At 38.8% G+C, this 25,911-nt stretch overlaps 1 protein-coding gene across 1 annotated transcript; it reads right to left on the bottom strand.

Moving 5' to 3' along the window:
• Nucleotides 1-491: 491 nt before the first annotated feature.
• Nucleotides 492-25,255, bottom strand: r-l (rudimentary-like). Its single transcript, XM_065222104.1, has 4 exons — nt 25,100-25,255; nt 24,766-24,913; nt 24,430-24,709; nt 492-1,611 (listed from the first exon to the last, which is right to left on the bottom strand). Exons 2-4 carry the CDS (start codon nt 24,907-24,909, stop codon nt 572-574), a joined length of 1,464 nt encoding a protein of 487 aa, XP_065078176.1. The 5' UTR covers nt 24,910-24,913; nt 25,100-25,255; the 3' UTR covers nt 492-571.
• Nucleotides 25,256-25,911: the final 656 nt, after the last annotated feature.

Here is a 25,911-nt window from a genome sequence, read left to right as displayed (position 1 = left end):
AGTAATTGAGAACAGTTGCTTCAAGAAAAAAATAATATTTCTAATCGAAAGTGTGTGCAACTGAGATTTTCAAATTGAATTAGTTAAGTTTTTGAAAAAATATAAAATTTGTTTACATAGAACGATAGTTTTTGGCTGATTTTCAGTTTTATTTTTGTTAAATTTCATCGATACATTTTGAATCATTTGTTTGTAATAAATATTTGTTTCTAAACATTTCTTTGTGAGTTTTGATTATTTCGAAATATGTACCCAATAAATCTTAACGACATCACATCATATACTTGGTTCGGAAATTCTTTATAGGAAAATCGGGCAGGAAGAAGGCTTGACCAAAAAAATAAAATGACAACATTTGCAATGGATTTCTATTTTAAAATATTTTATTACACACTTGGGTAACACAATTTAGACAATATTGGGACTATAATAGGGAATGATTCGGGAATGACTAAATAGTGGTTAACGGTGTTCAATCAGGTAGCTGTTACTTTTCTAATTAGGTGTCTCAAGGTAATACTCGTTGTGGAATTGGGTGTGATTGCTGCAACAGATGCACTTGATTAATGATTTATTCGCTCATTCCGACACGTTCACAGTATGCCGCCCAAAGCCGTTTCCGGTAAGTTTTGGCCGCATCTTCCTGATTCTTAGCATTCAAGATACCTCTTCCAACAACGCAAATGTCGGCACCCTTCTCCTTGACGACGTGCTCGGGACTATCATATTTCTGGCCCAACCCGTCGGCACCCTCCTCGAGCTTTACGCCGGGAGTCAACTGAAGCAGTCCAGGGGAAGCGACTAAATCCGAGCTCTGACACACGATGCCGGCGACGAAGTCCGTGTCCATCTCCGTGGCTATTTTCATCGTTGCGGCACTGTACTGAGGAGTGGCTAGATTGCCTTGGGAACTCATTTCGGCCAGTAGAAACACTCCCCTCTGTTGGGTGGGATCATGCAGTACCGATTTCAGCCCTTTCAGCACACCCTGGCCAGGAAGTGAATGAACAGTTACCAAATCAGCCCAGTTGGATATTTTGAATAAACCGCTGTCATACTGCAGAGCAACAGTATTTCCAATATCAGCGAACTTACGATCTTCCATAATCATGAAATTGTGCTTCTTGGCCAGTGATTGCAACGATTTCACAAAGTTTTCGTTGTAGTCCTCGACAATGTCTACATGCGTTTTCAACAAACAGATGTATGGTCCAGTTTTCTCCACCAGATTCAATATCTCCTCAGACTTGGTCAGGTCTGCGGCTAAGCAAAGGGTACTTTTCTTACTGGCCATCAGTTTCATCAGCTCTTTGCCGACCGGGCACTTGGCCAAGTCTGCACGTGCTTCGAATGTCATTCCCGTACGGCTCAGCTCGTTGATTACCGTGGTGCCATTCTTAATGAACGAACCGTCGCTTTTGATTTGAGCACCCTCAATGTACTTTGCCACAGCTTTCACTGTCTTCTCCTCAATGCGACCAGCCTCGAGCAGCACGTTCAACAGATATGACAACGTGAACAGCGAGTGCATTCGGACGCCGTTTTCTTCTGTGTTCTGAGAACCGCCCTGTTCACGATCAACCACCACGATTGCGTCCGTGACGACGAGACCTGGAATAGAACATAGTTAGGATAAGTGTGCCATCTAAGAATCTACGGTATAACCTGCCTGTCCCCGCTATTTTGTGAGTCGTGTGACTCTGTGTCACTAAGTAACGTCATGCCATGGAAAGTTACCTCACACGACGTGAATTTTGTCATCTATCTACTGATAGAGAGTTACACGACTCGCAGAATAGGGGACAATATCACAGCCATCTACATTAACTATAACATATCCTACGGTTATACATATCTGAAAACATTCATACTACACCGTCAAATTTAACTCTTCCCCGCCCAGTGTTCTGGCATTATACATTTTAAAAACCAGTATCTGTGGAGTGTTTTGAGATATTGGCCTAGAATTTCCTTTCCGATAATAGAAGAGCTAGTACAGACTAGTTTGCAATAGTTTTACAAACATAGGTTGCAGTTTCAGAAAGTCATATAACACAATGCCAAAAAAGCATGGTGCTCCAGAGTAACAATAGAAATAAAAGCGCTGCCTTAGTATGCGGTCACGTGAAGATAAATTCCGAAATTGTACAAACGGAGGCCCGAAGCATGCATTTTGTATTTGGTGTACGGATTTCGATACATTTCTTGGAAGTACGAATTTTGGTCCCGAATGCCAGCCTGGATTTGCGAAGAAACGTTCGACAATGACCAACCTGATGGCTTACGTTTCTTCCTTGGTCCTTGGTCGCACTTGTTGTTTATTTATTGATTTGATAAGGCTCAATCGAATTAATTTTACAGAGCCGTGGATTCTTGGTCACTATACAATATATCTTAAAACTATAGTCTTAAAACTGAGAGTTTTCGATGCCTGTACCATTTTTGCATTAGTACAATTGTGTGGCAAGTACAACCATACTCTGAGCCCAGGGAAGTCGGGAAATTTTTCAACCTGAAAAATGGCTAGACCGGACCGGGAATCGAACCCAGTTACCTCCAGCATGGTCTTGCTTTGTAGCTGCGTCTATACTGACTGAGCTTAGCGAGGCCTCTTTGTAGAATACAATATCGGTCTACAGCGCCAAGTATGAGTTTGACGTGGAATTATTTCTATTTTTCTTAATTAAAAAAAATAGAAAAATAAATTATGTGTACTTTCTATTTTTCTTAATTAAAAATTATGTGTACTGAAAACTTCTATGTATAACAAAGTATGCCTCTAAAACAACATTTTAGCATTGTTATGTTTGACATACAATATTTTGTATACGCAGAATAACCAGTTAAAATTTATTTAGAAATTCCCGGTTTTCCTGTTAAAATCACGCAAATACAAATAGTCGAAGGTGTTTGTGGGAAAATTATGTTTCGTAGCAAAACTATTGGAATCATTTTCTTTAAAGCAGAAATTTTAATTTAACTAAATGCGTCGCTTGATTTATTCAAAACCGATCCATAAGTCTTTATGATAATGTTTTGATTAATTATACGCGTTGTACAGTCATCCCACAATTATTAGTCAGCTAATAATAATAAATTATAAATCAGTCTGTTAAGCATGGAAGTCAACTGGAAGTGACAGTCAACTCTCATTTACCAGGTTCGGTACCTTGCAGAACATAAAAAAAAAACAAAATTAAGAAAGTTTATATCATAGCCCAATAATTTTATGGTCTATTTAGCTATGATTTTGATATTGGAAATTACACTGAAGTCTTTTTACACGGTTTTTTGCGATTAACACGGTACGTTTTTAACGATTTCTCGACAACGATACAACCTATCGACTTGATTCCTATCACATAAACCGCTTTAAGCTATAGGTAATCGAATGGCATACTTTAAAAAAAAATCACAATTTTTGGTTTAAATACAGAAATTTTAAAAATATGTCTATATGGACCATAGTATGCTATAATTACAAATGGCATCAAAATCCGATTTTTTAAAAAATATTTAAGCATGTGAAAAATCAAAATCTCGTAGGTTTTTTCACACGGTTTTACGTATGTAGTAGGTAGAATTATTAAGAGTGAGAGATTAAATTAAGAAATTGTTTATGAAATCTTGATGATGAGATGAAATAAATGAAATAAATGAGATCTAGGGAAAATTAAAGAAAACTTTTAAGCACTCCGTAGTCTGTACTAACACCGCCGACAAATCGACATGAATGACCATAGCAAAAACAATAAAATCTCTGTCCAAAGCACACTACGGACATCTGGCCACATCTGGCTCCGTGTTTGCGGGAAATGTTTAGCTAAGCCATAAACCCGCATGCAAAATTTATGAACTAGTTCGTTTCTGATCTATTCTGGACAAATGATTTTTATTTAGATAAAATAATTTTATGGTTTTGACAGTTCGGATCACTGCACATTTAAATCGGCCGTTTACGATTTTCGGGCAGAAGTCAGAATTAAGTGCCATGTCGGTTTGTCGGTTTTTTTTTTCGTTAAGGGAACATGCATAAATGACGTAGCATTTGAGGGGAGAGGTGGGGGTTTCAGAATTTGTGACCGGCCATGTATTGGATATAGCCAAATACGCTACGAGGGGGGGAGGAGGGGTCTAAAATTGATCAAAAATATGCTACGTCATTTATGGATGCTCCCTAATTTGTTTTCCGTGCTGAGCACCAATGGTACCGACGCCAGGGAGGCAGCTCCCACACCTGGACCCTACCTATCGACCCATCAACTCATGAACTGGGGACCAACGGCTTTACTTCCCTTCCGAAGGAAGGCGTGATCATAGACGTTATGCCTCAAAACATCCCGGTGACGCCGACTGGGATTGAAGGCCTGGGGTGAGAGAGTCGGTTTGTGCTAACACATCTAAATCAAAAAATGGGTTTCAAGCAAGGTTTCAAGAAACTTTCTATGATTCTGAGGAATTGACATTTGTTAATTGATTTTGTTTTCGAGATTTGTGACTTATAAACATTTTCGTGATCCTGCATTTTTAAAAACAAAAAAAAACGTAATGGTACTTTTTTCAACAATTTGGGATTGAGAAACATACTCAAAATGAGGGATTTAAAAAATCCATGCTCATAAATTTTAAAAATACAAAAATCATTATATTAATGGCCATAGACAATATAAAGACTATGGGACTTGGAGGAATTTTTGGGATTCAAATAATTTAAATAATATTCAATAGAATTCTGTTGTGTTGTTTTCTAAAAAATGCTAAGGAGGATTCCTACATACACATTTAGAAAAATTGTAAAGAGTTCTGACAAGAATTCCAACAAAATTCTGATATGAAGTCCTAAGAAATTATGGGACTAATTTCAATGGATTCAAGGGAGGGAGAAAGGTTAAGTTCTGAATTGAATTTCTATGTTATTCTAAGAATAATTCAACGGGGGTTGTGAGGAGAAATTCAAGGAAAATCTGAGAATTGTATGGGGATCTTGAGGAGAACAGAAGGTTAATTTTAATAAGAAGCCTAAGAGAATTCTTATGAGCATTCAAGATAACTAGATGGGAACAGAAGGAAACAGATTCAATGGGATTCCGAGAAAAATACCAGAGGAATCGTATTCTGAGACGTAGTTTAAAAAATGGAGGAAATTTAAAAAGAAATTCTTAAAGAAATCCTAAGGAGTGAGTTGTTTCGCACATGCTGCTTGTCATCAAAAAGAAAGAAGAAGATTATATCATTATTGCTTTCCACTTCTGACATAGCGTTATCATTCGGTTCGTTGATCGCTTGTCATTTTGTCATTTGGAGATATTTTTGATTCCTTGAGGATGATGTAAATTACGAAAACTCAACTTGCAATAATATTGTTGGATAACAACAAAAAAACGAATAGCTGATGGAAACTACACCGACAAACCGACATGAAACTTAAACTTAACTCTTGATCGAGAATCCATAACGGCGGATTCAAATGTGCAGATGGAATTTGTCAAAACCATCAAAACTTGTTATCTAGATAAACATAATTTGCCCGGAATAGATTAGACACGAACCAACTCATGCGTGTTGGTGGCTAGGTTACACATTTTTCGCGAACACGGCGGCAGATGTCAGTTTTGTGCTTTGATCAGAAATTTTATGGTACTTGGTATGGTCATTAGAGTGATGCAAAATCTGAAATTTTCGCTCCACAATACTTAAACGATTCCAAATCGGATCTTGACTAACCTCTAAAAATTTGAACCCATTTGGTAAGAAACTAAGATGGCACAAACCATTTAAAGTTTGTATGGGAATTACTATGGGAAAACCAAGATTTTTGTTCATGTCTATCTAATAATTCCCTTTGGTCCCTTTGGTTTGTTTTTTTCCGTCGATCTTGTTTTCCGTGCTGAGCACCAATGCTACCGACGTGCCAGGAAGACAGCTCCCGCACCTGGACCCTACCTATCGACCCATCAACTCATGAACCGGGGACCAACGGCTTTACTTCCCATCCGAAGGAAGGCGTGATCAGAGATGTTATGCCTCAGAACATCCCGGCGGCGCCGACTGGGATTGAACCCAATCCTGCTGGGGTGAGAGGTAATCACGCTTACCACTACACCACCGGCGCCGTTATCTAATAATTCACAAAGCATGTTTTATCGAGGGGACCGACTCTATGTAAGATGCAGGAATTTTTTTGCTTTGCTGTTGTGAGATGCACTTGCGCTTAATAGATAGATAGATGATTTTGAAGATTTCCTGCAAAAAGGTGCAGAGCGATGCGAGTAGATGGGTTTAGATGCAAGAGATGAAAAAAGATTTTTCGTAGATTGATTCGCTAGTGTAAGATTTTTCGACCATTTAAAATTGAGATTTAGATGCTCAACAAATCTCACACTAGAGGGATTCCATCCAGAATGAGCTGAAAAACCTGAAATCGTGCTCGACCATCTTCGATTTGGATGATACTTTGCCCATATTTTCAGTATGATAGACCAAGTATTTTCCGCAGGAGAGGAAACCCTTTTGACTCAAGGGTAATTTTTGAAAAGGGCCTATGTGTTTTTGCACACATACTTAAAAAAAAATGTAGTTCGAAAACAGTTGGTTGTAGAAAAAAATTTCCTAAGAAAAAATTATAGGAAACTAATAAGGCTTTATAAAAAAAAATATACACGGAATTTTTTTTTTCGTTTTTTTACAAAAAAAAAATTAAAAATAAACCTCAAAACTCAAATAACAAAAAAAAAACATTTTTTTAATTTTTTTTTTTATATTTTTTTTTATAAGAACTTGAATAGAAAGCAGAAGTTTTGAAAACAACTCTAGGATGGACAAACTTTCAATAAAAAAGTTTTTCGAAGAGCAACTTTTGAGGCATTTTTGAAAATTTCATTATTTACGGCAAAATGTTCAGTTTGATGTTAGTATATGATTATAAAAATCATTTCAAACGATAGTGCTCATATCGATAAACTTCCTAAATATTACCGTTTTCGAGATATTTCAAATTTACTTTCATCAAAATCATTTATTTTTGTAGAAAATAAGCCATTTTCATAAGTTAATCGTGATTCTCCATCAGCATTGATAAGTTTAGCAAGATACACACATACCTTCAATTTGTCTTTTGACGATTTAACGATCAGACAACCCGTTTAGAATTTAGAGGGGAAATGAAAACACTATTATTTTAAATATAGAAACCAACACAAGTTAAGTTGCACTTATTTTCATTATCAAGCGTAGTTTCATCCTATTTAAGTTGTTAATATTGATGTACCTATCCATCTTATTATTTTAGGTACATTATAATGTCTTCCGTGGTCATTTTCATGAAAAAAAGAGCTTCTCTGTTAAAATAGCTTCAATATCAAAACAATATTTATACCTGAATATCCAAATGGTACCTACGTTTGTATATAAGCATGACCATCTTTTTGAAAACAGACATCACTAAAAAAATCTTTTTGAGTGAACAAGTATAATTTGAATATGGAATTCAAGAAGGTCGAGTGTTGCAAGCCGTTTCCTAATAAACGGTGTTCGTCAAAGCTTCGTAAATTATCCGAATTTAATCCGAATGAATTTAAATAGAATCGAACCATGTGCTGAAAATCTGGAACTAGAAGTGCAACCGTCAGTCATGGACATCGCGGAGCCGCAGCCATCTAAATCTCGACATAGCCTCGAAGAAATACCATCAACTACGTCAATAACAACAGCATCATCTCAGGATAGCGGAGAGCAACAATCTTCCAGGACGCATAATATTGAGCTATTCATCAAGGGCATAGCTGGTATCAACGTATCGCCAATATCGACAAAAAAATTCCAGAATGTTAACTATCCCCGGAGAGAGTATATGGACATTACCAATGGCATTAAGAAACGCATCTTCGGTTTTCAAACGGAAGAAGATGACCTGGTGCAACTAAAATTGAAAGCTGCGGAACACAATGAGATGATCGGACAACTGAAGGAGAGATTTGCTGATCCAGGTTCATCGAGAGACGATCAAATAAGGATTCTGACGATTTTGCCGAAATCTTGGTCAACGCAAACGGTAATGGACGAGTTTGAAACCTCGTTTGAAACATATAAATACATTGTATTGCAAGCTCGATGCTTGCAATACAATGTATTTATACGAAAGGTTAGGACACGGCTTGGATCCCGAAATTAAAAACGAGGTATTGCAGTTCTTCGAAAGCGACCAGTTAAGCAGAGCCACGCCAGGACTAAACGGTTACGTTTCAGTGAAGAAGGAAGGTAAGAAGATTCATATTAAAAGCGACTTTTAGTTTGTACATTGCGAGAAGCTTTTATTAAATTTCAAGAAGTTAGTAAAAAATAGCATTGGATTTAGTTCATTTGCAGCACCAAAACCAAAGCATTGCAAATTACTTGGTAGCTCAGGTTCTCACAATATTTGTGTTTGTACCATCCATGAAAATATTAATTTAATGCTTCATTGTCTTAGAAAATATTCATTCGAAAAAGATTTCAACCATTATTTTGAAGAAATATTATGCAGCTCATCATCCAGAACTAAACATTGTTATCTCCGCGAATGCGAACGTTATCCAGGTCTCTCAGATTTTGAAAGAAGTTTTTCAGAAAAATTCGAGGAACAGGGTATGTCTGAAATATGTTTTGAACAATGGGTTTCAACTGATCGATGTAGTTTAGAGAAACTTGTAAAACCAGTAGATGTATTTTTGTATTTTTGCGAAAAGTTGGAAAAACTGGTAACCCATGATTATATTAAAACTCAGCAGTCTAGTTTCTTGAGAAATACAAAAAATACTCTTAAAAATGGAGAAGTTGTCATAATTTATGGTTTTTCCGAAAATTATTCATTTGTTCTTCAAGATGCTGCCCAAAGTAGTTACTGGAATAAACACTATTCATCCTTTTTGCATTTATTATTCAGAATCAGGTATGATTAAAAATTTAAGTTTGATCGTAATATTTGAAGTTTTAAAACACGATACAATTGCGGTGCAAGTATTTATTTCAAAATTACTGATCTTTTTGCAAACAAAAATACAAGTAAAAAAAGCGATGCTTATGTCTGATGGAGCTGCATCGCAATATAAAAATTGCAAAAAATTTGAAAGTCTTTGTACATTTAAAACGAAGTACAATATTGATGTTGAATGGCACTTTTTTGCAACTTCGCATGGCAAGGGACCATGTGACGCGATTGGTGGCACATTCAAACGAATGGCAAGGAACGCAAGTGTGGCTGTAGAACACGAACATCCAATCACAAGTGCAGCAGAGTTATATGCATGGGCTAACCAGAAGAGTAATGATTATTTAACAAAAATGTCATTTTGTTTTGTGTCACAAAAGGAATACGAACAGGGGGCTGCAGAATGGAAAAGCATTTTTGAAAATGCCAAAACGATCCCAGGTACAAGAAAATATCACTGTATTGTTCCTATTTCCGAAAATAAAATATCAGCGAAACTATTTTCGAATGACGAAGAACGCACCATTCATAACATATAAAAACATGCCAAACAAAAGTTCATCAAATAAAAATATATCCAACGAAAAGGTTTATGTACAAATTATTATTATTAAAGACGATCAAAAGTAATAAATGCAAGATGCAAATAAAAACGCATGGGTATTTAATTTATTTATCTTATTTATCTTATAAGTTCAAACCCAATTTTTCAATAGTCTATTCGTGCAAGGGTAAGCTGAAGGTAAGTACATGCATATCTTGCAAAACTTATCATATTTGATGGACAATCACGTATAACTTACGAAAAGGGCATATTTTCTACAAAAAATTGATTTTGATGAAAGTAAATTTGAAATATCTCGAAAACGGTTACATTTAGGAAGTTTATCTATATGAGCACTATCGTTTGAAATGATTTTTATAATCATATACTGACATCAAACTGAACATTTTGCCGAAAATAATGAAAGTTTCAAAAATGCCTTAAAAGTTCCCGAAAAAAAATAACAACAAAAATACAATAAAAAACAATGTAACAATAAGACGAAAATTATTGTCTTAACAATGATTTATATTGTTACGTCTACAATAAATTTACCTTGATTTATGTTGTACAAAACAGTAAATTTCATGGTAAATGGAAAATTTACAATAAAAAAGGGGGGTTGTTAAGTATCTTAACAATGAAATTTTCGTGATTTCCCCATATAATTTTTTTTCAATAACATTATATATTATTGTTATTTTACTGTTGGTTGGCGAATTTATTGATTAAAAAAAATAACAGTGTACTTTAGAGTGTATGTGTTGGCTTGACAGATCTACTTTATCGACTTTAAAAATAAATCGAAAAAATAAAACATCGCCCCGGGGAGGGAAGGGGGTGGTAATGTCTGTTACGGGTGAGTCCTTTTTTTACTGGTTATGGATTGAGATTCGATCCGGAACTTGTGAGAAATGGAAGCCAACTCCCCTGCACTCGATCTCTCTAGGTCACGTCTCCTTGGTGGTTGAACGTCGTTGATAAGTTAATGCATTCAACTGGAGAGAATCGCCCATGAAAATATGCTTCCACCTGAGAGTGATTTCCTGACATCTTCAAGTGGTGGATTTTTTTATTATTATTGTATGATTAGTGACTGCACGGAAAAGGTCTGCATTAAGCGGGATTTAGATGAGGCAGGAGAGTTGAGTTCAACTCAAACCGATCTGGTCGTAGGCGTTCAATTGACTTGGCAACGAATACAGCCAAACGAACTGTCAAAGCAAGAGCCATACGAGCAGCACCTATCTTGATTACATTGGCAGTGTTGCTGACCCTCTCATAGTCTGCATGCTTCAATCAGATTTATTTTTATTGTTCGTGAAGTAACCCACAATGAAAACACACCAATATTTAATGTAACAACATTTTTTATTGTAATAGAATTGTTCATTATTGTTCGTGATCGAATCATGTTAACAATAAAATAAATGAAAAATACAATAAAAATCATTGTAACAACATTTCAATATGTACATTCATTGTACAGCTAGGTAACAGTTTTGCCGTTTTCGGAAGGGTACAACATTATAACAATCATTTTTATTGTCGACAATAAATATTAATGTTAGAGCATTGTTTCCACTGAAAATTTCACTGTAATTTTTTTTTTCGGGTTGCTCTTAGAAAAACTTTTTTATTAAAAGTTTGTCCATCCTGAAGTTGTTTTCAAAACTTCTGCTTTCTATTCAAGTTTTTATTAAAAAAATATAAAAAAAAAAAATCAAATTTTTTTTTTTTTTGTTATTTGAATTTGTTTATTTTAAATTTATTTTGTAAAAAAATGAAAAAAAAAATTCCGTTTTTATTTGTTTTATAAAGTTTTATTAGTTTCCTACAACTCCTTCTTAGTATTTTTTTTTGTTTACAAAAAACCAACTGTTTTCGAACTAGATTTTTTTTAAAGTATGTGTGCAAAAACACATAGGCCCTTTTCAAAAATTACCCTTGAGTCAAAAGGGTCTCTTCTCCTGCCAAAAATACTTGGTTTATCATACTGAAAATATGTGCCAAGTATCATCCAGATCGAAGATAGTCAAGTTTGGTGACTGACCGATTTGGCGTGGAATTGGTCAAGCGAATCAATCTACGAAAAATCTTCTTTCATTTGTCGCATCTACTTGCATCGTGCATCATCTTTTTGCAGGAAATCTTCAGAATAGTCATCAATCTTCTTTCTATCTACTCAGCGTGCGTGCAGCTAGCCACAGCAAAACACAATCTTTTTTGCATCGTAGATAGAGTCGTCTCCCTCGGCTGAACTTTGTCATTCGGACCAAATTAAAATTGTTTAGTACTGTTATAAAGAGAGAAGAACCCGTTATAGACAAAAAGAAACCAGTTGTCTCCTCTTCATCTTAGGCAAATGTCATCAAAATATTAGGTGGAAAAAAATGTCACGACATGTACTTTTTTAAACATAACCATGGTTATGTTTAAAAAAAATACATGGTCAAAACATGACTAAGTTACAGCCTCAAACGTGATTTTTTTTTATCAAAATTCCATATACAAAATACTATGTGTCAAACATAACAATGACAAAATGTTGTTTCGAAGGCGCATTTGCTCTAAACGTTTTTAGTAAACATAATTATCTTTAAGTTAAAATTGGACCTTAACCCATTATGTCATAGCGTATGAAGTTTAATACACAAAAAACCCTTTTTCAAAAACTATTTACTGTGCAATTTCAATATCTGACAGATTTGCGATAACACTACTGAACAAGTTACTCCTCAAATGTCTATGTGTGTTAAGTTATCTGTCATTTTTTGAGCCTTTTAATTTATGTTTCATTTGTAAGGGAGCCCTCTTTTACAGAGGTGGGAGAGGTCTCGAACCATCATAAGAAACTTTCCCTGCCCTAAAAACCCCTTCATACAAATTTTCACGCCGATCGGTTCAGTAGTTTCCGAGTCTATAAGGGTCAGACAGACAGACAGACAGAAATTATTTTTTATATATATAGAAGCAGAAGATAGAAGATACTTATTTAGATAGATTATGGCGTAAAATTGGACTCAAAAAACCCCAAAATATCGACTTTTCGGCTTTCCTGAGAGTCCAATTGTTTTTCATGATGAGATATAAAACAATATGTTTACATTTAATTTTTGACAAAAATCTTAGGAAGAAACTGATTTCCTTGGATTTTTGATAATTTTTCCTAATATTTTTAGAAAAATAAAAACGTACAGAAAATATTTTTTGACGTAGGACTACGTCTTTGATTTCTATATGGGGGTACACTTTGTGAAAACCGAAAATGGAACATGTAACAAATTAAGAAAGATTTTGAACGTTAATAACTCAGCTGCCCCTGGACCAATTTCAATAATTTTATCACCAATCGATCAGAAATATGGCTACGCATCGACAATGCTTCCGAATGTTGATTTTCAACAAGAAACTATTGAAAAAGTGGTAAATGTCCAAAAGCGTCGAATTAACTAACAAATCCACCAATTACGTACATGCATATGCTGCTTCCCCAACACAGTCATCAGAGAATCATTCCTAGACGAAACATGTCGATGTAGCATTGCGACGAGGTTTAGTAGTTCAGTGGTTACCGTTTCTGCTTACTGAGCAGAAGGTAGGGAGTTCAATCCCAGGCCTGTCTCCTTCCTTGCAATTTTTCACTTTGCCTTATTCTATCCCCACTAGATTTAAATAAAAAAAAAACAAATTCTGCTTTAATCCATCGCATCACTAACCACAGTGAATCCTAATCTAAAAACTACAAGGGACAGCCCTATGGGACTGTACGCAATGGTGACGTAGGACTACGTGGTCTTATGTAATAAATGGTAATGTGTATCTTTTTTTTTTACTATCGGGCCGGTAAACTTCCCCTCAATCTGTGGCACATCTATAGAAAGACTCACGGAAAAAGGACCATTGCTCACTTTCGTTAGAGCTATATGCGAGGGGGACTTCTTACTGACATTAATCCAACTAGAGTTGAGCTAATGCAGGTCAAGCCCAGACATTCGAAGTCCTCAAAATGAAGGTTCGACGGAATTAACCATTTCATCAATACCAATCGCAAAAATACACAGCGAAGGTGTGCATTAGGGTATTTCATTCTGGAAAAAGATTGATATTTTTGATAGTTCAGTTCATAAAACAAAAACAAACATCTGTGCAAAAAATCAGATAAATTGGTCAACGTTAAGACACAAACGAAGTGACAGACGACTAACTGGCGAAGAAATCAATTAAAATAATGTGGTTCGCTGTAATAGAATTTTCTTAGAAGCTTGTGCCCGAGGGGCAATTCACTGCTCTCGAGAATGAATCGAAAATGCGTAAATGAAAAAAATACACAAAAATTCATCATTACTCGTCATTACTCAAAAAAATGCAAAAAAATACAAAATTCGGAAAAAATACACAATTATTCGACGAATAATAAAAATACACGATAATTCGTCATTTGCACGAAAAATTCGAAAATATGTTCAATGAAAATGCTGAATTCGAACAAAATGCGTAAATCTATTATTTTGTATTTTAATCCGAGCTCGAATCACAAAACAATGCATTAATGAGTAGAATTTCACCCATTTCTAAGAAAGGTGGCTTAAATCATTTATTAAATAAAAAACATAAATGAGTAGTTGTGACCCACAAATAAGTAACGATTATTCATTAATGCGTAACAGCCTTGGTAACAGATGCTTATTAATGCGTAATGAGCGAGAATGAGTTTATAAGATAAGTCTCTATTCTTTAAAATGGGTTAGATTCTAGTCATTAGTGGGTATTCTAAAGTAACCGTGTGTTCTGCATTTTTGTCAAACAAAACGTCAACATTGTGAGTTTGATCCTCGGTTCGAGTGGCAAACATAAACACTGAAATGACAGAATACGCTTATAACTGATTTTCAATACATTAATGCATAAAAATACACTTTTATTTTTCTAATACACAGAAAATTACTTATATTCAAAAAGTGCAAAATAATGCATTATTACACAAAATACACGTTTATTCGATAAAAAATACTTCAATACGTTCATCAATACGTTGGCCTGAACCGAAAATACACAAGTGAATCGCCCCTCGCTTGTGCCATCATCCACTAGATGGGACAGTATTTTTGTTTTGGTTTTGCACAAAGTTGATTTTGTGTACAATGATTCTTTGACAGTGTGCAAAGAGTGTATATCATTTTTAAAGAGGGTTTCGGATGGACCAGGAGGAATAAAACGATTAACAACGCGATTTACAAGAAGCGATAAAAAGGTTAATGTGTATTCTCTCGTGTTTTGTTTACAAGTGATGAAAAATGAATAATGAACACCAGCAAAAGAAACTACAGTGGTGTAGGAAAAAGAGGGGCACCAAAGGTGCAGTGGTTGCCATCTCAACACCCCTGCTCAACCACAGCATCGTCCTAGTCCTAGCAACGATCGTAGATGCTTGAATGGTGAGGGCGCAAGTCCCTTCGTCATAATATCAGCCTGTTGCTCCGATGTTCCGACGAATTTAATCTTCAGTACGCCCTGGTGTATCAAGTCCTTCAAAAAATGATATTTGGTGTCAACGTGTTTTAGTCTGCCATGATCACGACAGTCCTCGGCGATCCGAATGGTAGACTGATTGTCTTCATGAACCACTATCGGCTCATCGATCTTCTGGCCCAGATCCCGTAGCAAGCGTATCAGCCACAGCGTGTGACAAGCTGCTGTGCACAACGCCGACAACTCGGCCTCGGTCGATGATAATGACACGGTGTGCTGCTTCCGTGTTATCCAGCTTATAGTGCAACCGAACAACTTGAAGATCCAACCGGTTACGGAACGACGATCAACCAAATCGTTAGCCCAATCTGAATCCGAATATACTTCCAACACTGGCGAACACTCATCATCCCGGAAGATCAGTCCAACATCCAGAGTCTCCTTGACGTATCTTAACATCCGTTTGAGGTGAACCCAATGATTCTCGTTCGGACAAGACTGGAACTGACTAAAGTAGTTCACGGCTGTTGAAAGATCCGGTCTCGTCGTTAGCGAAGCGTACATTAAGCAGCCAACGAGCTCGCGGTACGGCTTCGACGTCCTCTGTTCTTCGATTCCTCGCGTCAGCTTCAACCGATTCTCCAAAGGCGTGGATATCGGCTTGCTGTCATTCATCTCGAAACGTTGCAGCAAGTTTTCGAAATAGTTGCGCTGATGAATCCGCATGATCCCGTTCGGCGCATCTCGTTCCACGGAAATTCCCAAGAACTGCTTTACTTCTCCTGCATCCGTCATCTCAAATTCCGCCGAAAATCCACGCTTCACAGTTTCCAAGACTTTCAGAGACGAGCTGGCCATCAAAATGTCGTCCACGTAGAGCACAACAATGACTTTGTTTTTCCCTTCGCCTCGTACGTAAAGACACTGGTCGTTCTCGCTGCGGACGAAACCCATCTTCACTATGAATGTGTGGAACCGTTCATTCCACGCGCGGGACGCTTGCTTCAAGCCATACAAGGAACGATTAAGACGGCAAACGAGGCCTTTCCCCTGCTCAAACCCATCTGGCTGAGCCATGTAAATCTCCTCGTTGAGTTCTCCGTTGAAGAACGCAGTCTTGACATCCATTTGGTGTAGATGCATGCGTTCCTTATTCGCCAAGACCAAAACAGCTCGAAGGGTATCCAGCTTCGCCACTGGAGAATACGTCTCGGAATAGTCGAACCCTCTCTTCTGGCTAAAGCCCCTAGCCACGAGTCTGGCCTTGTACCGGTCGCCCGCTTCGCCGCTTCCATGCTTCACTCGAAAGACCCATTTGCAGGTAATCGCAGTTCGGCCTTCAGGAAGTCGCGTCAGCGTCCAGGTGTTGTTGCGCTTCAACGAATCCATCTCATCTTCAATCGCCTCCTTCCAGCGACCCCAGTCTTCGCGCTTCCGCAGATCAGCAATCGTGCTCGGAATATTATCGATATAGTTCAAAGCACTCAATGCGAATCCCGCGTACTCGACATCGAAATCGTCGTGCCATTTCGGTGGTTGCCGGTTACGTACCGGCCGATTTCCATCAACTGGCGTAGACTCCTCCACCGGCTCTGCTTCTGCATTCGAATTCGCATCTTCCTCAGCTGGATCTTCCGAAAAGCTTCCGAATTCATCATCCGATCCTTCTTCATCCGATTCTTCTTCATCCGTTTCAGCGTTCCGACTTTCCAGATCCTCATCCAGTTCTTCGTTCCGGCTGCGAGGCAAAAACAAGAATTCGCCCTCGGGGTTTGCCCGGCCCTCGGTCCGGCCATCAACCTTCGATGGTGCTTCGGTCTCCACAAACACCACGTCTCGAGCCACAACGATTGCTTCCTTCTTCGGGTCCCATACCCGATAGCCATTCGGAGAGTAGCCAACGAAGATGCCTTGCCACGATTTCGGATCCAATTTCCTCCGCAGCTCTTTCGGAATGTGAGTAAACACTCGACATCCGAATACTCGAAGTTTCGAAATATCCGGCTTTCGCGACTCCCACAATTCGAACGGAGTTCGGTTCGAATCAAGCGCACTGGTCGGGCTCCTGTTGATCAGGTACGCAGCCGTCTGGACCGCCTGACCCCAGAAAACCTTGCTTATTCCCGAATCCTGCAGCATCGCTCTCGCTTTCTCGACAAGGGTCCTGTTCATGCGCTCGCTAACCCCATTTTGCTCCGGGGTGTACGGCACAGTGAACTCTTGCTGGATCCCTTTTGACCTACAGAACTGTTTGAAACGCTTTCCGCAGTACTCACCGCCGTTGTCGCTTCTCAAGCGGGAAATCCTCCTCTCGAACTTGGCCGTCACCATGGCTTCATACGCCACGAAACACTCCAGCACCTCATTCTTTGACTCCATCAAGTACACGGCGGTAAAGTGGCTCCAGTCGTCGATGAAGGTCACGAAGTATTTCGATCCATACAGCCCTGCTGGCGTAACCGGTCCACATACGTCCGAGTGGACCAGCTCGAGCACTCGCGACGAACGCTTTTCACCGCGCGACGAAAACGGTTGCCGGGTTTGCTTCCCTTCGACACAGGGTCCACACACGATCATGTCACTTATCCGGGTTCAGTTTTAAACCCACTACCGATCCGTTCCGAGCAAGAACTTTGAGATTCTTCTCACTGATGTGGCCGAACCGGCGGTGCCACAACTTGAAGTCTTTGCTGATTCGACCGCACGAAAGCAACGATGTCTCACACGCACTTTGGTCCAACGAGTAAAAATCCAGTTCATAAAGCTTGTCCCGGCGCGCACCACAAGCTACCAGTTCGGAGTTGTTGAAGATTTTAGCTTTGCCGTCTTCGAACACTACCCGCATGCCAGCTTTTTCCACCTTCAACACCGAGAACAAATTGCACCGTAGCTGCGGAACGTACAGCACATCGTTGACAGTGCAATCGATCGACTTCCCGTCCACCACCGATACCACTTTCACCGTACCGGACTGTTTCGCGACGATCGATTCGCCGTCCTTGGCCACAGCGATCTCTACCGGCTTCTTCAACGGACGTAGCTCGGAAAATAACTCCCGGTCGCGCACTAGGTGGTCAGACGCACCGGAATCAATGAACCACCTTGTCTTCTGCGGTTCCATCCCGCCACTCACGCCAACAAAACTGACACCATTTCGGTCGGAGCTTTCCGCAACGTTCGCCTTCGTTTTCTGGTGACCACTCGGACCGGAACTCTTCTTCTTCTTTTCCGGACACTCGGCCATCTTGTGGCCTTCCTTCTTACAATAGAAGCACTTCAGTTTCTTCGGTTGCTTCACTCCCGACTTCGTACCGGAAAACGCCGCAGTATCACTTTTCGCGGTAAACAATTCCATATCTGCTCCCTTCTGCTTGGTCTCTTCGTCCAACAGCCGGCACTTGACGAACTCCATCGTCAGATTGTCCTCCGGCATCGTCTCAAGAGCAGTCACAACAGTAGCGAAATTCGGTCCAAGCGTCAGTAACAAGTGGCACACTACGTCCAAATCATCCATCACAGCACCTGTGCCGCGGTACTCCCGAACCAGTCTATCGAACCGCAAGAAATGCTCTTGGAGTTGCCCACCTTCGAAACGCATACCAAGTATCTTCCGTTTGATGTGCATCCGGCTGGCAATGCTCTTCCGCTCGAACACTCTCTTAAGCGCGTCCCAAACCTCCTTGGTGGTACGCTTGTCCTGGACATACTCCAGCTGGGAGTCGTGGATCCTCGATATCAGGAGAGATTTACACTTCTTCTCCTGCTTGGCCCGTTTCTCACGGGCGGCCGCCTTCTGCTTCTTCACTTCTGCATTATCACCGGCTTCTTCTTTGATTTCAGCAATATCAGCCAACTCCCGCTCGACGCAGTTGAGCAAGTCGTACTCCTCAAGCAGCACCGTCACGCGGAATTTCCACGCCGAATAATTGCTTCCGTCGAACAACGCCAGATGATACCGATCGTTCTGTATTTCCTCCACCATCGTAACACCGTTACACTTTACTCGGTTCCCGACACTTCCGAAGCGACCTGGGCCCACAACCTAAAGAGGGTTTCGGATGGACCAGGAGGAATAAAACGATTAACAACGCGATTTACAAGAAGCGATAAAAAGGTTAATGTGTATTCTCTCGTGTTTTGTTTACAAGTGATGAAAAATGAATAATGAACACCAGCAAAAGAAACTACCCAACTAACATTTTCAGCTTTGTAAGCCAATTTTTCCAGCGTTGTGCTGTAAAGTAGCTGAAAAGAAGCTGCAGATACAGCTACAAGCAAAAGCTAGCAAAATAGTTTTGGAGAGCGTTTACTCAACTTTCTCACAACCATTATTCAATTTGTCAGTCGCACTGAAAAACATCAGCCTAAAGAGCCTGAATTTATAAAGAGACGACATCTTATCCATTTGACAGGTCTTCTGCTCGATTGGAATGACTTTTCATATGACTTTGACAGACAATCGATTGTTCCAATTTTGACATGTCGCCTCTTTATAAATTTAGGCTCTTTACATCAGCCAATAAACGCTAATGTCACTTCTATACACACACTAATCAACTTTCAACTTGTAGCTGCAAAACAAAGCTAACAAAATGAATATATTACTCATTTGATGGCTTCTAAACAACCAACCACTCTTGCTGAATAACATAAACATCAAAAGTGCTTTTTCAACAACTAAACAACCTGTACTCAGCTTATAAACTGTGTTAGAGCAACTTCGGAAGCATTTTCACAGTCAACTAGGTTTATTTTTAGACGTGTGCAGTTTTACAGCTTTTACTCTGCTCTTTTATAACTAGTCGAGAAAAGTGATTCGTGTGCACTATTATAAAGCCTCTACCTCGGCCTCTACTCAGCGATTTTGTTGTAGAAGGGAATGTTGATTTGTTTACATAAGTTCAAAGTGTTGGCGTAGCACAGTTGGTAGTGTCAACATTTGCCAATGAGGTCGTCTGGAGTTCGATTCTAGGTTCCGGTGCAGGGTAAATAATTTGGTGATGATTTGTAACTAATTTCGATTAATTTGATTCACAGCAAAATAAACTCAATAAATTCCTTCATAAAAAAGCGTAAACAGTTTTTAACCCGGCTACAAGAGAAAGCTGTGTAGTGATTATTGGATAACCGGGAAAAGTTTGAATAAGCGCCTTTCAAGTTCACACACAACTAAAAACAGCAGGATAACAGCTGTATAGAAGCGTTAATGGATATGCAATAAGAGCTTCTCCCCCGACCGTTCCAACAGCCATAAGTAGATGACTAAGTTCGCCAGATTTGCTTGTATAGAGGTTGAGTAAAGGTTTCCTCATATCGTATAACGTTTGAATACAGCTTGAGGCTGTATAAATGAAATGAGTAAAGCGTTTACATTGTGAAAATTGTTAGTTGGGTACAGTGGTGTAGGAAAAAGAGGGGCACCAAAGGTGCAGTGGTTGCCATCTCAACAATTTTGTCATTTTATTATGCATTCCAGTTTTGAGTAGAGTGAAAGAGAAAACATTCTAGTACATTTGGTGAAAATGCTAGTTCAATCCAGCAGTAGTGTTGCCATGTGGTACAATCCAGTGGTAGTGGTGTTGCCATGTGGTACACTGAAAAATTGCAATAGCAGGTTAGTCACCAAAGTTTTCGAGCCGCTCCGTCTGTCACTTCGTTTGTGGTTAAGAGGTCGCGCCAACAATTTCAATTTTGTTCGGGATTTTCGTCAAATTAGTATGGGAGAAAATGATGACCAACTAAAATCATTCAAACTTTTTTCCTAATAAACTGATTTGCATGAAATTAAAATATTTTATACTTAAAACTATAATGAACAACTTTGTTGAAGACTGCAAGTCGATTTGATGCTTCAGAAAACAGAAATTGGCTTTCGGAACTCAGATTGCAGGTAAACCTTAATTTGAGCAGAAAAGCAAGTATGCTGATAGGGCATAGTTCATAGTATGCTTTGCCAGATTTTTTTACCTCAATGTTTATAAACATATTGTGCTGTCATCTCTGGATACAATAGTGCCATGGAGTTGAGAAGTGATACGGAGAAGCGGTTGATTGGTCAGCCCATTACCAGGTTTACCGGTGGAAAACTTCCGAGTAACCAAGAAATACTGCAGCTCTTCTTTTTTCATCGCGCAAATCAACGTCACGCCACGTCAAACTTACTAGGTGCAGAATAAGACAGATATTGTATTCTACATACATTTCAGGAATTTAGTTATAAAGAGAATAGGTCTAAGAGATCCAAAATATGTAGAAAAATGATGAAGTTACGGTGATATTACTAAAAATCATTTCTCAAGAGTCAAAACGAACTTTGCGCCACCTCTAAATCTAAGTACGTTTGGTTTGGTAATCTTATATACTTACAGAGATTCGCGGAAGCGGCCATCTTGAGCCAGTCGAGCAGCGAGAACTGTCAAAATGTGAGCCAAACGAGCATAGACGGGTGCACGGATGGATTTAAGTAGAGAGGGTCTTGTATAAGAGAAGAGCGAACTGGCTGATTTTGAGCCAAACTAACTGTCAAAGTCAGAGCCAATCGAGCAGCGCCTATCTTGATTGCATTGGTAGTGTTGCTAGAAACCACCTATGCATAGGTTGCCAAGGCAGTTTGTTTTGAATCTGCTCCTCTCTTATACTAAACCCTCTCTAGATTTGAGTTCACTCCCTTCTCCCTCGAGAAAAAGTGGCACATGCCCGCAGTGTTTACTAATCATGAACACTAATGGCGGTAAGCTCCACCTCGGATTAACTTTTAATTCCGACCCTGTTTGGATGATTTGCCAAATCTCGATGAACATTTCAAATGGTCCTATCTGCTTTGATCGATTCTCTTCATCGACTTTCTCTTTCGTTAATAACTCAGCTGCAAAACCTTTCCCTGTTGTATTTGACGTTTTGGACGCTAGATAAGAACCTCCTTTATCAAACTATGTGGTAGAATTAGCGCGAAATCTGTTTGCATAGCAGCCCGCATAAACGCGAACCATAAATTGACCTTACCTAAAATGGTTAAAAATTGTTTATAATCCCTGCTAAACTTTAACTGAAATGGTTATGGAACTTTACATGAACGTTTAATGATAAAGTTTTAACCTTATGTATTATGGTTTTTTGGAACTGGACCTTACAAATAATGGGTTGTTAAGAACCATTACCGTTCCAAATTCTTGTTTTTTCCATACATTTTCGGAAAGAGAACTATATTAGAACCTTTTAACTTATGGTTTGAGAACTTTAATGGTAATGGTTATGGTAGTCAGTAAGGTCCACGAATGGTTTTGTAACATCGATCAACTTTATGTGGAATATATCGCGAATTGGTTGCCTGTAATTTACTGATTACCAATTCACGATATATTCCACGTAAAGTTGAGCGATAATACAAAACCATTAATGGACCTTACTGACTACCATAACCATTACCATTAATGTTCTCAAATCATAAGTAAAAACGTTCTTATATAGTTCTCTTTCTGAAAATGTATGGAGAAAACAAGAATTTGGAATGGTAATGGTTCTTAACAACCCATTATTTGTAAGGTCCAGTTCCAAAAAACCATAATACATAAGGTTGAAACTTTATCATTAAACGTTCATGTAAAGTTCTATAACCATTTCAGTTAAAGTTTAGCAGGGATTATAAACAATTTTTAACCATTTTAGGTAAGGTCAATTTATGATTCGCGTTTATGCGGGAGTGGTTATGAAAAGAGAAAGTCGATGAAGAGAATCGATCAAAGCAGATAGGACCATTTGAAATGTTCATCGAGAAATGTTTGCTTAGGGTCATGTTAATTAACTCTGATGTTGACGTCAATGCAGCTGTATATTCTTGATAAGTATTTAATCCGAGGAGAATACCTGTTGGAGCTTACAACCATGAATGTTCATTATTCAGCTCCAACCGGAATAATCTTCGGATTAACTCCCGACCACGATTGACAGGCTGTTTTGCTGTTGACGTCGATGGTAATCAATACTATCCTTAACAAATATTTGTCAGATCCTCCAATCAGGGACGGTTTTCACCCTTATGCTTGTCTTCGTTCGAACCGTATTTTCCATACAATTTTGTTGTTGTTTTATATGGAAAATACGGTTAGAGCGAACTTCGAAGTTCAGCGTTTTTCGGAAACGACAACGATAAAGTCATACACAAAGCTGGAACATTTTGCTCCCCGGCAGTTGGGCAGCTTTTGTAAACAAAACAAATCACGTTGTTAAACAGTCTGATAATATTTCCGCGAACCTCTGCAGGATTACTAGTTTGCTTCATGCCCGAGGACATCTCTTTCCAAGTCAATTTGAACTAGAAAAACGAACAAATTTTAGGTTTCATGAACATTAAAAAAAAAGCCGCATCCTATTGTTTATTTATTACTTAATAAATTTCCTTTCTACTATTTACTTTACTTTATTTATATATCTATGTGCGTATATTGAGACTCTTCAGGGATATTGGTTTTCAAAGGCTGTTTTGCCAAAACGCCCTGGGTGACTTTATTTAGTTTTGCATCTTTTTCGTTATGCTTTTCCAATGGTAGCAAACTACAACTTTGGCATAAGCACCCATTTCCGTCATATCGAGAAGAAGAAACCTCAACTATATCAATGATTTCGACGTGACCGAATCAATCATACGTTTGGCAGTTTAGTTCAAAAGCTACAAAACAAAATCTATAAGAACGCAATATATGAATATTTACATCCATTCTTCTCAGCAAAAGAAGCGCTCCAAGCAAATCAATTGCCTTCATCATGCCGAAGTGAATCCATATGACGTTTCAATGTGTTTGGACGGAATTGAAACAACTTTTCGCCTGAATACAAATCTACTGTGTTTTACCTATGTACCATTAGCAACCTCTCAAACTTATGTCTATCAATCGCTTCAAGAACAAGCCATATTTTGTCAATTGACTGCAGAGTTATTAACAAATGAGCAATTTGTGTGAAACATTGAGCATGCCAACCCTGCTTTCTAGTGTGATTCGAGATGTCTTCCGCTGAACACAACACTTACTGTAGGTTAATAAATGTTACGCCTCGTGCGCTGCAGCACTGTATCAAACAGTCAAATGCATATTCCTAAGCTTGCATCTTATCAGAAACAGAATCAAAAAGCATAGACTAGGTATAGTCTAAATATACACAAAATCGCCTTCACCGTACGTACGTTACGTTATACTATCACCAGTCTCAACACGTTGCGCCACATGTTGGTGCTAGAGCGCACCCTTTATCAGAACCAACGACCCGTATTCATATTAATAGAAGATAATAACACTACACATTCGTACAGACTACTCTAATTGACGATAACCATCTGTAGTGGCCGGTAGCCACACATTGGACAATTCAATTATCTCTCGTTTTGTGTATGGGGTGTGGGAGCGTGGTCGTACGTAGAAAAGAAATAATTTATTTCACAGAAAAACCCACTTACCTTCCGATTGTAGATCAGTCACCGTATCCAGAATGCTGGATCCAGATGTCACCACATCTTCGATGATGAGACACTTGTCTCCGGCATTGAACTTTCCTTCGACCAGCTTCTTGGTGCCATAGTTTTTAGCCTCCTTGCGCCGAATCAGCATCGGTTTCTGTGCCTTGATTGAAATCAACGTGGCAATCGGAAGTGCCGTATAAGGAACCCCACACAGATGTGCTCCCATGTCGACTTTGGTTTGCTGGATGAATTCGGTTAGCAGATCCGACACCGTTTCCTTAAAATATGAAACTATGCAGTGAGCTTGTTTGATATCATTCCATTCGCACTTACCATCACATCTGGATAGCTCACGATCACCCGAAGATCGAAATAGACCGGCGAATTGATGCCGACTTTCATTTTGAAATCGCCGAATTTGAAAGCATTGATTTCGAAAAGGCGCAGGCCGAGTTCTTTCAGCTTGGTCTGGTCCATGGTTCTGGAAGAAGAGCCAAGAATTAATCCCTTTGTCAGCACAAATACGGCACAACGTAATATGACTATTATGGTACGTGCACGTGGTTTTCGTGTGGGCAAACAAAATCTCAATAATTGAACTTGGAGCACAAGAACAGTCAAGGTCTAATGGTAAAGCCCTTGGAAAACTGGTTTATTGTGGAACTACCTGTTAGACGCAATGGGAACGAATGAATGAAGATTAGGGTGTGATTCTGACAAGAAAACTGGCACTGATTCTTCCACGGAAACGTCTGCTTGGTAAATGAAATTCCTGTGCCTATGCTTGATTCCACTGGCTGGTTGGTACCTATATTTACTGTTGTACGACGAATGCATACCACAACAACACCATATAGTAACAGTACTATGATGGATCGTTCATGTGTACCGTAGGACGCTCGGCTCACTCTCAGTTGCCGGTGTCCCCCGTCTCCTCCAGTTTGAGTGTGTTGGAATTTGTTTTGGAAATGTGTACGTTACCGAGTGTTACGATATTTTGTATTTGCTGTCATGAACATAATGCTGTGCGAACACTTTAATACATACAATGCATACGTAGTACCTCATAAACACTACAGCCTATATTACGTGATAATATCATATTATAGCCTATCTTGATGCCAGAATCCATACTATACATTTCGTTTGTTATCAAGATACTGTAGTGTGAACGGGGTATAAAGTGCCTCCAGTGCACAGTGGGTCAGGAATGAAATCTAGCAGGAAACAAATACTAACGCTCTGGGATTGCATCCAATTGAGTGGACATCTGCAGTGAAGTTTCTTAAATTATTTAGGACTACAATTTGGTGAATAAAAATAATTCATGTTTCGGACGCAAAGCTGGCGAGTGATACAATTTTGGGGCTGTTCATTGACTTCTCGACGCAAGATCTTACTAATACAACCTAGCTAGTGTAGCCGTGTAAAATCGATTTGTTTATTATTTTCAACCACGAAATCAGCTGTCAAAGTTCG

This window comes from Ochlerotatus camptorhynchus, unplaced genomic scaffold (genome assembly GCF_037179485.1).
Source record: "Ochlerotatus camptorhynchus isolate MF236.1 unplaced genomic scaffold, CSIRO-AGI_Acam_v1.1 ptg000157l, whole genome shotgun sequence".
Taxonomy (NCBI): domain Eukaryota; kingdom Metazoa; phylum Arthropoda; class Insecta; order Diptera; family Culicidae; genus Ochlerotatus; species Ochlerotatus camptorhynchus.
This window is presented reverse-complemented; position numbering and strand designations above follow the sequence as displayed.

Excerpts from the sequence above, each read along its gene's own strand:
- r-l (XM_065222104.1), bottom strand. The coding sequence starts at position 24,909 with ATGGACCAGACCAAGCTGAAAGAACTCGGCCTGCGCCTTTTCGAAATC. Across the intron at positions 24,710-24,765 it reads TGAGCTATCCAGATGTGATG|GAAACGGTGTCGGATCTGCT; the intron begins GTAAGTGCGAAT and ends TCATATTTTAAG. Across the intron at positions 1,612-24,429 it reads GACTGATCTACAATCGGAAG|GTCTCGTCGTCACGGACGCA; the intron begins GTAAGTGGGTTT and ends GTTCTATTCCAG.